Source organism: Mytilus californianus, unplaced genomic scaffold (assembly GCF_021869535.1).
Source record: "Mytilus californianus isolate M0D057914Y unplaced genomic scaffold, xbMytCali1.0.p SCAF_6, whole genome shotgun sequence".
NCBI classification, from domain to species: Eukaryota; Metazoa; Mollusca; class Bivalvia; order Mytilida; family Mytilidae; genus Mytilus; species Mytilus californianus.
In genome coordinates this window covers 55,090,741-55,106,770 of record NW_026262712.1, presented here as the reverse complement: position 1 = coordinate 55,106,770, position 16,030 = coordinate 55,090,741, and the positions used below count along the sequence as shown (strand labels likewise).

The 16,030-nt window shown below is 30.6% G+C and overlaps 1 protein-coding gene across 1 annotated transcript in view; it reads left to right on the top strand.

Annotated features, from left to right (window-relative positions):
• LOC127705699 (2-oxoisovalerate dehydrogenase subunit beta, mitochondrial-like) overlaps nt 1–15,730 on the top strand; it is a 41,780-nt gene extending 26,050 nt beyond the window's left edge. The window contains exons 7-9 of the mRNA XM_052210067.1: nt 7,353–7,498; nt 12,685–12,771; nt 14,129–15,730. Coding sequence (XP_052066027.1) covers nt 7,353–7,498; nt 12,685–12,771; nt 14,129–14,224 — 329 coding nt within the window. The 3' untranslated portion in view covers nt 14,225–15,730. The remainder of the gene's footprint in view (nt 1–7,352; nt 7,499–12,684; nt 12,772–14,128) is intronic.
• The last annotated feature ends 300 nt before the right edge of the window (nt 15,731–16,030 follow it).

Sequence of the window (16,030 nt, the reverse complement as noted above, 5' to 3'; positions counted from 1 at the left end):
ATTTTACAGTATCTAAGAAATTGACTACACTGCTACTTTTGCAGAGGTACTATTTCTGTACAACAAATCTGCAGTACTGGAAATTCACTTTTAATATTTAGTACGTATTATTTCTTGACTCAAAAATTATTGTAATATTTAGGTACCTGTATTTTACAGTACTTGATTTGTACTTAAAATTTTGGAACAGAAATAATACCAACAGTGATCGCAATACTCCATGTTTGAAAATAATAACTTTAAGACATTTGAAAAAGACAAACTTTCAAAATGCTGAAAATGTAACGGTGTAACCAAAAATCTGTAGTAATGAAACTTCAAGTACAAATCAAGTACTGTAAATATTGGTACCTAAATAATACAATAATTGTAAATTAACAAAATTGTACAAAATATTTAAAGTAGATATCCAGTACTACATAATTTTGGTACAGAAATAGTACCTATGCAAAATTAGCTGTGTAGTCTAAACCAGGAAAACTTAACATGACCAATGAAATGATCCATGAAAATCAGGTCAAGGTCAGATGTACCAGCTGCCATATATATTTTATTTCACGTTTCAAACTAGCAGTTAGGGTGTTTTCAAACCAGAAGGCATTTCAGAAAAGAATATCCCACTTTAATGTGGTTCGTAAAATAGGATGGAAATATTGAAAATCTTTACAGAAAATAATTTTTTTTTTAGGGTGCATACAAGTCTTACAGAAACTTACTAACCAGGTAAACTTACTAAGCTATTGATAATAGGTTAATTTAGGGGGAGAGGGGGCAGGACCGCTTCTGTGGGGAAAATTTGGTTGATTATTTAAGGAATTACTAGTATTGAAGCATGACTTGAGTAGGCCCCAGTTTTGCAGTCAGTTCAACCCCCCATTTTTATTAAAATTTCTGGATCTGCCACTGTTGACCAATTAAATCAGCTGTGAAAATGAGATCAAGGTCAGGTGAAACCGGTCATTCATTACACCAAAAACAGTTGACTTATTGCTTATTTACTTGGAATGATCTATTTTTGACTTTAATTTTACACAAACTAAATTCATATAAAATCAAACAGTGACTGTGTATCCTAAACTGTGTATGACCGACAAAATGTCAGACAGAAATTTTCAGATTTTTTTCGCTGAAAATATAGTAGAAAAATGTCAAATTTCTTTTTCGGTCAGACAAACCCTATTCCAAATAATTGTGACGTCTTGAAAGGCTATTTTATTTTTTGCTTTGACGCTTCACTATTGCAAAAAAATAAAATAGCCTTTCAAGACATCATTTGGACTATATCTACATTATCTAGACAAAGTTGACAAACCCTAAAACAGTTTGGCACAGAATAATCAAATGTTCTGGACTATTTACATTACATAATAAACTGTTATCACAGAGATATGTCTCGCCTTTTTGTAATTTTGATAATGCAAATGCTGAAATTAAAATAGCAATACTTTTAATAATAACATGCAAGTTATGCAAATATTCAAAGTCGATGAACTTGGTAATGACTCGAGGTATATGGCTAAACAATCTCCATGGAAATGAGATGTGCCAATGCTAATACAACTGCAATCCAAATACCATTGACCATGTTGACTTATCATAAGTCGTTCCCTTATAAACCTTAACACAAACATTAACTTGTAAACTATGTAAAAGTTTTAAAGTCAATGAACCATGATGAAGGGGTTTGGGCTATATAATCTCCATGGAAACGATACTTGCAAATGCCAATAATTTTGCATACCAAATGTCATTTACTTAACATTAGCAGTTCATCTTAAACTGATCTAATGACAAACTAAAACATAAACTAAGCAAAAGTTTTAAGTCAACAGACCATGACTGAGGAGGCGGGGCCAAATATTCTCCATGGAAATGAGGTGCACTAATGCTTATACAAGTGAATACCAATTAACATTGGCCTACCACTAATTGTTCCCCTTGAACTGACCTAATCATAAACTAATACATGTAAACTAAGCAAAAGTTTCAAAGTCAATAGGGCCAAATAATCACCATGGAAATGAGATGTGCCAATGTTTATACAACTGCATACCAAATATCATTGACTTACCACTTGTGGTTCACAATAAACTATTGTTAATGGCTTGAACTAGCTGTCATTAATTGTGAGTACTTTCAGATCAGTACTTAGCGTCTTTTTGCTGTTCGGAGATATATACAAGTATCCGGCCACGTTCAATCTGTGTTTTGTTAGATGTATTTCTATTTGTATCCATCTGATGTGTTAAGCCTTTTTAAACTGATTTTTATAGTTCGTTTTTATATTGTACTGTTACACCACTGTCTCAGGTTAGGGGATGGGTTGGGATCCCACTAACATGTCTAACACCGCCACATTCTGTATGTATGTGCCTGTCCCAAGTTAGAAGCCTGTAATCCAGTGGTTGTCGTTTGTTGATGTGTTACATATATGTTTTTCGTTCATTTTTTGTAAATTAATGAAGCCGTTAGTTTTCTAGTTTGAATTGTTTTACAATTGTCATTTTGGGGCCTTTTACAGCTGCCTATGCGGTAAGGGCTGTGTTCATTGTTGAAGGCCGTACGGTGACCTATAGTTGTTAATTTCTATGTCATTTCATTTGGTCTCTTGTGGAGAGTTGTCTCATCAAATTGGCAATCAAACCATATCTTCTTTTATATACAGACCTAATCACAAACTAATACATTGTTGACGCCGACGCCGGAAACAGGATGCAGTACTACCTGTGACTTTATCTTATTAATGGTGGCCATAAAAACTATGTCCACCATGATGGCCCTACATGTCCATCATTATACCCCCTGTTGCTTAATTAATACACAAGGTATTAATCAAAAACTAGTCAAGGATAAAGGGAAATCATGACTGCATTGAAGTGTTCAAATTATATAACTTACAGGTAAAGTGTCTCAGGTAAAATATATGTGTTTGACAAATTTAATTACTGTGATTATGACAAGAAAATTCAAAATAAAATGAAATAATAAAACAAGTTGAACCATATATATATACCTTAATAAAAAAAAAAACGAAAAAATTATCTCATGACTACTTGTTTTGATGTTATACCTTTTAAATAATTCTATCAATTTAAGTAATATTTTACATGAATTTTTTGGCAAGTGAATAATAAATGAATATAATCTTCTAATATAATGCATACTTTCACAATGCCTGCCTTTTTTTATTGTAAAGGTGTTTTTCAAATTAATTTTCTAAAATCAAAATTGTTTATACTTAGAGAGACTGATCTGCATTCAACATTGTTTAACAAATGTTTAAGATTATCTTTAAGACTTATTCTAAATAAAATTTCGGCAATTCATTATTTCTCTATTGAATAAATATATTCAAAATATTCATTACAGTAAAATTAAATATTTTTATTGTCATATAAACATATTATAATTAGTTTGTGACAAAAAACAAAAACAAAAACAAACATTATAATGCAAAGAAATAACTATTCTATAAGAAATCAAACACATGGAAAACAAATATTATGTTTCTGCCCTTAGTTCTGATGACTATTTTTTATAAAGGAGCCAATATTTTAAACATGTTCCATGTTATAGAGGATTAGCATTTCTTTTACTTTTTGTTCTTGGGTAACATGTGTACATTATTATGAGAAGGTAAACAATTTTAAAATAGATTATCTCTAAGTTGTTTTGTTAACCTTACAATCACGGAGGAAGTGTTCTTCATCGTCCAGCAAGTGGCACAGGATACATATTCTATCCTTTCTAGGAATTTTATATTATCCACTACTTCATATTTCTAAATTATGACCACTAATTCTTTTCTTACTGAAGCATTTGAGTTTACAGTTAAGTGTTCTGACAGTTCATCATAATTTTATTCTATTTTCAAAAATGTCTTTATATTTTTCTGTAAATTCATTTTTAATTAAGGGCTTTAAAGAGTCTAATTCATTCAAGTCCCTGCAATTATTAACTTTATCTAAAAGGCCTTGGTTGAGTGAAATATTCTTGGCAAATGTATACCAAGAATATATATCATGCCAGTCCATCAGTTTCGACAATATAATACACAGAATAAAAAGAAATTTAATTAATATACCATAAAAATGTCACAATCTATAGAAATCTTACTTTGTAAAGAATCACTCTGATTCAAACAAAAAATTTTCTGAAACTGACATTATCAAGATGCTTGATTTCTTGATTGACAACATATTTGTTACGTTTGTAAAACATATGGCGAAACGCATGTTTACCATACGTTTTAAAAAACACCTGGTAAACATGCGTTGCATTTTTTGCTGTGTACTGCAAAATCACTATTTGTCAAATCTAAAGTACAAATGTATGTGGAACTATACTCATGCATATGACAGAGCAGAGAGGGACATCGTCAATATCTAGTTCGTTATTTTCTTTTTATTATTCAAAGGAAAATTTTAACACAGTTTCAATTGGCTCGAATTAGTTGTTATATATCTGTAAAAGCAAAGACTTGTCATCTCCGAGTCACAAACAATGTGTCCAAGTAAGGCTTTATGATACCTTGTGAAGTAGCATTCAAATGTTCTGCTCTGAACTTTTGGTTAGTACACAGCACACCTTAATTTTTTTTCTTGTGCTTATATGCATGACATATTTCCGATTGCATTTTAAACAGAATTCAGTCATTATCATAAATATAGGCAACTGTTGCAACTATATACAATTTTATAATAACAAGAAATATTGTTAAATAATATCATTTTCTATTATTTAAATGTAATATTATAGTCCTTTAAGAAGTTGCACTGATGACACTTTTGAATTTCTTAACTGGTTTTCGATGTCTTTTATCGGTTAATCTATATTTTTTTCAAGAAACCACTTGACGGCTTTGTATAAATCAGGACTTTTCAGGGTTGTGGTTCAAAGTGTGTCCTGTTACTGTGTCCATTTTCACTAATACTAATTAGCCGCAACATTAATGTTTAATGAAGTATGTGTACGTTTTTAATCAAATTCAAATATTTTGGGGTTTCATGAATTATTTCTTACCAAGTACATATGTATATGTTTCATTAACATAAGCATTACATTTTGGATAAGATAATGAAATGTGGTATGTTTGCAAATGATACTATACAGCGGCGATCAGTGTGTTAATTTCAGGAAATCTATGATAGAAATAATAAATTTTCAGAGAAACTTGAAAATGTTAATGAAGGTCGTCTTCTTCGTCTACACTTCTTTGTGAGTGTTTTTTTTTTTACGTTTTGAACCCCGACCTTGACGAGAACTTTGAACTTTGCGTTCAATATTACTTTCTTTAAGATATTGCTTTAAGTGTTAAAAAGTTAACAGTGTGTGATACTTGAATGACAAACAATGGTATTGCACGAGCAACTCGTGTTGGCTATAAATACTTAAACCGTATTAATCGGATACTAAATTTTCAACAGTATGTTTAACACATTTGTGTTTTTTTAATGTACTCATCATGTAAATGTAAAATGCTATATTCATAACTTCGACTATTTTTTATGAATTATAATTGTGCCACTTATTATTTAAAGCTTATTTTTATTTTACCTAACTTGTTAATGTAAAGACTGTTCATTCTTACTGCTTATTGTTTGACAATCTGATTTGCATTTATGCATTTTTGTCGAATAATCTGACCAATTTCCTTGTAGCTGTCTTTTATTTAATACTGTTTTTTTTTCCTGTTTTGAGTAACAGCATACATGGCATATGAGTTTCTTTGCTCGATATTTACGTCATCAAAATAGAATAATGATGCCAAATTCCAACTTCAGGTAACCAAAAAAAAAACCATTATTTAACCGTTGCTAAGCACTATTTTGGTTGCTAAATTTTTGATTAGCATGATATACAATTGACTTACTTTAATTTCTTACTGCTAGCTATTCTTGCATGTACAAACCATTCTGATCTGATTTTACTGTAATGTGTAGAATAAAAAAAAACAAATGTATGTTTGTAGTTAAATTTAATTTTATCTTTTTTGGCTGTTGCTAAGTAACTTTTGGGATGCTAAGTAACTTATTAAAAAATGATGATGACTCGGACATCATATAAGAAAGAAAAATCATTTACGGTAGCTAAATCTTCAAACATTGCTATATTTGTACCTCATATGGAAGACAATTCAAATTTTTGAACCGTTGATAGGCAATATTTTTGTTGCTAGGTTGTTGTTAAGCATTTATTTAACTGAAATTGAAGTGACTATTTATTTGCAACTTCAAGTTATTGTTAAACAAACAATACTATTTTGAATTATGCTAATTTTTAATGAGAAAGCAATGCATCAGTGATAATTTGGCTATGTAATAAAACCGTTGCTAGGCAACCTTACTTTCACCGGAACTAAAAAAAAAATCATAGTTTTGAATAGTTTCTATACAAAGGCTTTCAATGATCTATATATAAACTTAATCGGGAAGGGGGCCAAAAACGCCCCTCATCATTCCTTGTCCTATATTATATCATTGTAACAAAAGTTTTTGTTTTCGATCGATCGTACTTGAGCAGTCATAAAAGATAGCCAGCAATGACACCTTTGTTTTTGCAAGGCAATTTGCAACCAGTCTTTAATAGAAAAATCAGCTGTTGAACGAGCTAGACATATATACATAACTAGAATTAGCCAAAAGAAAAACAAACATCGCCGTCTTGACATAATCGAGATTGTCTGTCTGCTTATCTTGAAAGCAGTATAATTTGAAAACCTTTAAACGATCTTTGATTGTATTAACCATAGTTAAACTAATCAAAACACACACAAAGTTCGACTTAGAACCTTTATTAAATATATATGTTGACTTTTGCAAGCAAAACAGCTTTGTATAATTGTATTTAATAAATTCGTTAATCATCTATTAAATACAAATTACGTTTTCGAGACATTTAAACGAATCAAAATCAATTTGATGCATCATAGGTGCATTCTTTTCCATTTATTTTTATTTAGAAAATCAGTTTATAAGTGACTTTAAAATAAACACAGTATTTACATAGTTTTAATGTAATTTTAAAATTAGTAACTTTGTATTCTAGGATGGATAACTATTATGACAAAATTCACTGTTCAGCAATACTTTTTGTAAATAGGAAACACCTTAATGAATTTGTTTTCTTAACTTGCAGCAAGGATAATACATTACAAACTTTTTGTCTCGTCTTACATTTTTAAAACAAACAAATGATAAAAAAGAACATCACATAATGCTTCTAGATCTATTATACATAGGTTCAATTTGTTTTGCTTTTAAAAGGTATCATTCTGATGACATTATGTAGATAAATTGATTGTATGCGAGAGGAAACAACCTTTGACATAATATTTTATTTATAATTGTAAGGTGAAGCCGTAACACTGATAGGTTATGGACCTCAAATACATGTGTTAGAAAAGGTAGCAACTATGGCAAAAGAACAGTTAAAAGTACAATGTGAAGTAATTGATTTGAAAACGTTAATACCATGGGACAAGAAAACTGTAATGCAAGTAAGTATACATCTTCTTTTAACCGAATTAAAGCATGGAAGTAGAATTCATATGTTGAAGGCTGCGAATGGTCGAGAGGTATGGTAACACGCTTAATGAATTGACTGCATAGATTATTTTTTATTCAATGGCTCATTGATAAATGTCGAAAACATAAGCTAGTAAAGACAATCAGATGTAGATCATGCATATAAATAAGTCGTTATCAAAGGTATGCTCTAGACGTAATCCCTTTACTCATTCATTGTTATTTTATCGTTTATATTCCGTATGTGATTTATGTTTTATATAGAACAGATGACATTTGTAATTGTCATAAGATCTTAAATTACCTTTTCTTAAAATAAATAATGAAAATTTCAGACATTGAATGTATTTCAACTTCGATACAAATCTGTATTCAATAACATACATACAGCTTTGAATGTATGACACACATATTATCTACGGAAAACAAAAATTATTGTAAAAAAGAACCGATTTTTGCTGAAGGGACATTCAAACTCATAAGTCGAAAATAACTGACAACGACATTGCAAAGAAAAGAAAATAAAAATTACCAAAACACAAACAAGAGTTCATAAAACACAACATAGAAATATTGAAACTGAGCAACACGAACCCAATAAAAAAACCGGAGTTGATCTAAAGTGCGTCGGTAGGATGAACATATTCTGCTTCACATGTGACAACCTGGTGATAAGTCTAACTCGATTGGTCACATTCGTGGACATACGAACTTGATTATGGTTAAGACAATTAGAACATATCCGCCGTCATCTGTGAAACAGATATTCCATAACGGTCAGCCAACTCGTGATGGCTTTTGTAAAATTTTCGAAAGGATCATTTCAACTGCACCACTTGGAACTCCTAGTTCAATAGCTTTCATGTTTGAATCAGAGTAATTTTGTTTTCATAAAGTACGATTTATTCCTCACAAAGACTAGATACTTGAATCTACGCTGGTCGGTTTTTTTTTGTGAAAAAAAGCAGAACCAACCCTTTCAATTTTTCTTTTATTCTAAAATTGGGAATACTTTTTGTGAAGTGAAGAAAAATCAAATGTTTAATGCTTTAGCACAATGAGAGAGTCTAAGATTGTAAATGTTCTAAAAGATCGTTGGATTTATTTAGTATCAACATCTGATCCACGCTACCTCTTTAATAGGTTATTACACAACCTCTTTGAAGTCCGTATTTGATTACTGATAGAATTTATGTTCATTGAGCACGTTGAAAACCAAGCAGTACAACGTTGTTATATATTTCATTCTGATAAACTGCTGTAGATATAAAAGTACACAGAAGAACATAGACATTATACAATAATACAAAGGTGCATATGTTGGGTAATATACAATAATACAAAGGTACATATGTTGGGAAATATACAACAACACAAAGGTACATATGTTGAGGAAGTATATAATAATACAAAGGTACATATGTTGAGGAACTGTCTAATACAATAAAAATATATAATTATGTTTACATGTTAAAAAGTGAAGTGTATATTAAATGGAAGACCTTAACATGTGAAGGAGGAGGGAGAAGGTTATTTGAGAGAATTGTTTAATGACACTTATGTAATTTAGGTATCCAATACAGTGTAAGGCAGATCCAGTTTTTCATCTTTGGTTTTAATTCAAAACAAGCACTTCCTTCTTGTTAATTGTCGCTGGGGTGTAAAATGAATTTCAGGAGAATAGTTCATACCATATTCATGTATCGGGTAGTTTATGTAATACGATTTACACACAAAAACGATATTCGTTGGGACTTTATAAGCGGGGACAACAACATAACGGTAATGGAGGTGAGAATTGTGTTTTGCCACATTTTTGTCTTTAAAAATGTATGTAGCATGTGTATTTATAGACCAATTCATTGTTTACGGAAAGAGGTTACAAGATGAGGATTGTAAGTTATGTGGTTTATTTGTTGATGTTGATGCAAACTTGCATAGAATGGATTGACTGATTAGGCTGATTAAAATGCTGGTAAACAATATAGCTTTGCATTGTTGTTGTTCGTAGATCAATGCCCACATACGTTTAGTTTGCCTAGCTTTCGTTTCACCGATACATACCAATTCGCAAACGCTACACTTTAATCCGTAGACGAGATTTCTTGATTTACAATTCAGATCATCTTAGCTTCTGGCAAAGTACTATTTTTTAATTTTATTGCTATATATATTGAGCATAGGTTACAATGTATTAAAATTAAAAAGGTTTTGCAGTTTTTGGTTTAAGATTAAAAATTAGAAAGTATTTAATGTCCAAAATTTCTAGTAAATATTTGAACACGGCCGCGTTCAAAGTTTATTGTAATTGTCATTAGTTTGATGATTTTAAGGTGTCATATTCGAAATATTTGTCATGTCTGTTGATAAGGAGACACCTGCCAATTTAGTCGACACCATGTCAATTCTGACGTCTGTTTCGGACCTTTTTATAATTGGCGACGTCTTGTGAACAAAAACTTAAGGAGCATTCACTACAATGCTTTCTGAATGGGTTAAATTGTTATCATTGAATTTTACTCCTTTATCATGTTTTTTTTTTTTTTGGATTTAATTGAAGAAATATTCAAGAAATCTGCAAAGCTTAACCTACACAGATAAATCTTCAATTTAAGATCTTCCTGAATATGTATAAAATTTTTGCCACATCAATCAATCTAGACGTTATGTCTGAATATTGAATCTACCTCACTGAGCAGAATTATCTAGAATGATATATTTATAAAGCTAACACTGATTATAAGACTGATGGGGAATTCAATAGACACAATTAAACAATTTGAATATTCATAAAAGATAAAGAAACAATCAATGATTTCACATCTTTGTTTTAAATAACATTAATTCATTAGATGAAAACTTTCATCGTCTGTTCAGTCTTTTATTAATGTAGTTCGGTTATTCGTAAATCCCATCTCAGTCATATATATATACATAAAGAAGATGTGGTATGATTGCCAATGAGACAACTCTTCACAAGAGACCAAATGATACTGACATTAACAAATATATTTCACCGTATGATCTTCAACAATGAGCAAAGCCCATACCACATATTTAACTATTAAAGGTCCCGAAATGACAAATGTAAAACAATTCAAACGAGAAACTAACGGCCTACTTTTTGTACAAAATAATGAACAAAAACAAATATGTTACACAGCAAACAGACTACAACCACTGAATTAAAGACTCCTGACATGGGACAGGCAAATACAGGATGTGAAAGGGGGGGGGTACACATGTTAGCGGGCGCCCAACCCTCCGCAAAACACGAGACAGAGGTGTAACAGTACACCATAAGAACAAACTATAAAATCAGTTGAAAAAGCTTAACTCATCAGATGGATAAAAATAGAAATACATCTAACAAAAAAAAACAAAAAAAAAAAACAGAGGGGACGTTGCCGGGTACTTGAACATCACAACACAAATACTCAAAGTACAGATCTGAGAGTACTCGCAGTTACTGACTGAACAATAACAGCTTATTAAAAAAATCATGCAGCAGAGACATAATAAAGCACGTTTTTTTTCATCACCACAAATATATTCGTTGATTGGTTGTTACCTACTCTTAACATCAATTAAGATCAAACCCAGCATCAACATATTTTTCTGATTTTTCTTAGAATTTCATTACATTTGTAATTCAAATTTGATATCAATATTTCCAATCCATTCGCCATTATTAGGTTTTAGAGATACAAGAACACACCTGCGAAATCTCGGGCATTTAGAGCGTAGTTGAAAGTATGTAAACTGTTGTAAGATGATTTTTTGTGAAAGATTTTATGACTGGAGAATTTCAGGAAAGGTATCAAAAGTCATAGGTACTTGGGGACAGAACAACTTTTTAAGCCCTCCCCCTTTTTTCAAAATCCGATATTATTTTGTTTGCTATTAATTTCAATAGTTTACGCGTTTTTCTGTATACTATGAACAGACATATACTATAATCGCTGCATAATATATGACCACCGTTGATAGTAAACTTGGAATTGATAGTAAATAGCAAATACAATGTACACTTTATTTATAGTATATGTACATGATGTATGTTCATGGTATGCAGAAAAAGCGAAAATAATTGTCCTGTCGCCCAAGTACCTATAAAAATTATGTGCAATTTTAAACAGTCCTACACGGAAGTCTTGTCTATGACTTAAAAGTCCGTCCGATGACGGAAACAATATCCGGACGCCTTTATTTTCGTTTTCCTCCCAAAATGACCCAAACGGAATAGTCATAAGGGAGGATGACAAATGCGACTATGCATGGTACCTTCAGGACACACAGGCATGATGATTAATTTATTGTGGAAGGAAGACACAAAAAATGAGATCTTCGCATTTAATAGTATAGATGTAAATCTGTACATTTTTTGTTGTTGAGAATCATAAAACCAGTAAAACAATTTGCTTGATTCTTGTTATTGATCTTTATTTGCCATTATCCCATTTGATCTTCATGTTAAACATGTATTTAAGTACCTAATCTGCCTAAACATCAGGTAGTGTTGAAAACGGGACAAACAAAAACCCACTCAAGTTTACACTAATTCAAGTCCAAAATGTATAATGGTGCACGAATAATATATTCGTTTCCTTTTCCTGTTCATGTGTTTCAAGATATAATTTGTCTGAAATGCACTAGAAATAACAATTAATAAGGAGCCTACCCCGTCAGTTTATATCATTCTAATTAGACACGTAAATCCAAAAGACCAACTATTTCTAACTCAGGACGTTGGTAACTTTAACATAGGATGGTAAAGTCACCGGATTATTTCATTTGGGTTTTAAAATGAACCAAGACTTGCACTTGAAACGTTGTCTCTATATTTTTTTGGAAATACAATCATTGCTATTGATGAATTTATTACAATTAAGGATACACTGCTTTGAAAATGGCACCATTACAGCATTAAACCCTAGTAAAAATCTCTAGGTCAAAGTATGAGAACCAAAGAGTTGTTGTCTACACAAAAAAGCAATGACGAACATGCTAAAAACAAGGTATATGTGGCAGCTTTCAATTTAAACAATTTCACATTTATATATGAAGGTTCTTGGTGTTTTTTTCGTTCGTAGTCACTACTCTTTTTTATGTTTATCAGTTGATCAACATTAAGCAACTAATATATTTTTACTTTCAGTCGGTCAGGAAAACACAAATGTGCATGCTAGTTGAAGAGATGGAACTCATTAAAGGATTATCATTGGACATAGAACAAACTATTCAGGTACAATGAATTTATTAAACGGTAACAAACCTTCTATTCTTTAAGGCTTTGTAGCATAATGATGTGTTCATACTAGGCAGGCATAACTAATGTTCCTCTGTTATCTGAGGATGCATAAGAAAACTGTCCATGTGTCCTGCCGTTTCGCTAATTTTGGTATCAAGACGTTCACAGTTCGGTTTACTTATATAAATCGTGTTAACCAAGTACATGTATTATAAACAGAGTTCGTTAATTTGACAATGGAGACAATTTCAATTTTCGTTTCTGCCGCTAATAAGAAAAACGTATTAACAAATTAAATCAATAGGTAGCAGGTTAAGTGATAATGAATATACTGAAATGATGTTTGTTTGTTTTGGATCAACATATATTTTTAAACCATATAATATTATAAGATATTTAACCAACTTGATCCGACTATTCTCATTTGGTCAAATGAGGCCATGTTCATTTGTCTGTTAGGTAAAAAAAAGAAATAATTATTGATAAATTAAAATAAAGGCGCATTATGTGTTTCTATACATATCTTATTAACCAAATGTAATCCTAGTAATAGTAGGGAGACTAATGTCCATTAAAATGTGTAAAAAGAACAAAATAATGTATTTGTCTTGTCAAAGGATGAAACCAGTGTCTTTTACCAAAAATCAACAAAAATCTTAATACGGCTTTCGGGCCAGGGATGCGTCTGTGATTGGTATGATATAATCTCATAAGTGTTGATCTGTATTCTTGTTCCAACCTTTTTGTCTAACGTTTTGCTTGGAAATACAAGAACCATATTTGTAACCGTTAAAACAAAAACGACGAGGATATGAATAGAAAAGGTCAAATCCTATTTCGGCAAGCACTTTATTCTGTCCGGGATATTTTGGATCAAATCAATGTAGTTAGATCATCTATTTGTATATTACGTGTTGCTATACGATGATGATTATAATTCAAGATAATCTCTCGCAGTGAATATTTACTATAAGGATACCGTAAGATTAATATTGTAATATTCTTACGAAATTGTTTAAACAATTAGTTCATATGTTTTCTGTTATTTCGCTCATTGTTATAAAATTACTTTCACAGTCAGTGTCATGCATATGATTTATACCTGTGTTACTTATCAGAGCAGGTCTTTTTCATTCTGCAAAGATACTCCCAATCAAGTTATGATTGCATGACTGAGTGAGGTACAATCCCAATCGTTTTGTTTTTTTAAATAGATGAATGCCTATGAAAATGATTAATAGTTTTTGCGAAAAGTCTTATTAATTTTAAGAATAAAGACCGTTATGGATCATTTTAAAATCATGCTTGGCAAATATTAATAGTATAATACAAATGTCATGTACATTTTCAGGATGAACATCTTAAAGTTCAAAAAGTTTGTGGAACAATTTGTAAAGACAAGCAATGTTTGCTTTCAATAGTTGAGCACTTAATAAAGAACAGTTAAGATATGATGAAAACATAAATGTCTTTGAAGAGTGAAACTTATTTTTTCACGGAAGAATTGTATTAACATAATTACTCATTAATATTTAAGAAAGTAAATGACAATCGTGTAAGCTTAAAACAGTATAGAAATAATTGACGTTACACAATTAACATGCATTATAGATTCACGTGTATTTATTATGTTTGCACTGACATTGAATTGATATTTCCTAAATAGGTTAATAGCGATAAGTAATTGATTGTATTAATTAATTTTTACCATGCTTATAATGTCGACAAAAAAGATGAACCAGAAAACCTAACTACATGTACAGGTTAAATAAAAAAAGGGTGGTGTTCGCAAAACTGTAAAATCAAACTTTCAGCCCTATCAGCCACTTCAAAACACATGTCATATTACTGTCTTTGTACAGGCATTTTCGATATACTTATGACCACAGTACCTTGATGAAATTACCCTTTACTTTGAAAAGGTGGTATGCAGTTATGTCTATCTATTCATACTTCTGACTTGGTACAGCTATTTTTTCTAGAGATTTTTTATACGGTATAATCTAAATTGGTAGTATAAAGATAAATGTATTTTACTACGATACATGAATATATATGACTGGTTTATTTTGATTGAATTCAATTAGTAGTTCAATCATTATCACATACGAACTGAAAACATAAAGGAACGACACAATTTATGTCATAAAGGTGAATTATTTAAGTTTTAATGTGTCTTGTCTGTGCTTTATTAATGATGAATGATGTTTGAAACTTTAAAAGTGTTAATCGTTTAACAAAAACATAATGTACTTCAAAACACGTAGCAATTTTAAAAATTAAACACAATGCATGACTATTGAATAGCAACTACATATTGTAAAGGTAGAACACGTGTTATCCTAAATCATTTTCGGTAATGACACCTTACAAGGAAAATAATTTAAACAGAACTGATTACAGGGTTTCTATAATGATAAGGGAGAAAAAGCGCACACAAATATATAATTGCAACAAAGCAGTTTGCATGATCTTATTAATTACTTGATGGTTGTAATAACATAGAATATATGTTTACATACAGAAAAATCAAGTTTTCCTCATGATCCCTGTTAGCAATTATATAAAAGACACAAAATACTGCATGTTTTTCTTAGATAAAAGAAAAACAAAGAATATGGATTATTGAATTTCTATATTTATTGTGAATATGATTGTATATGTTAAATGAACTCAAAACAGTCTTATAATACAATTATATACTGTTTATTCACATTGTAGACTTGTAAAGTTTTAATATTTCTTAGTCGCATATTAACAGTTACATTGTCATTAATTCAATTCCATTTCTATTGTAACAATGTATGTATGCACTGTAATTTTACCACCAAAATGGTTAATAAAAGATATAAAATGATTACTGAAATGCTTTAATCGTGTGCAGAGGAATAGATATTTGAATGTAGTACACAAGATAATATCCCTCTGACGTACTAAACAGATATAAGCTTTGTATGAGATCGAAACACATATATAATGACCTGGAAAAAGTATATTGACTAAGGATGAAGTTCGAGGTCGATATACTTCTTTGGGTCGATATATACTGTACTGAACGACCTCATACAAAGTTTACAATTGTTATATTATTAATTTCCGATAATACTTGTATCAAAATTCTCTTTTTTCGATTATTTGATTTTGTTGGAATACTATCGATACCATATTGTCTCTTTGACAATAAGAACATATTATTTGTTATTTCAATTATTTTTTTATGTTTTTCTTGTGTACATCTGATGTATTTAAAGAA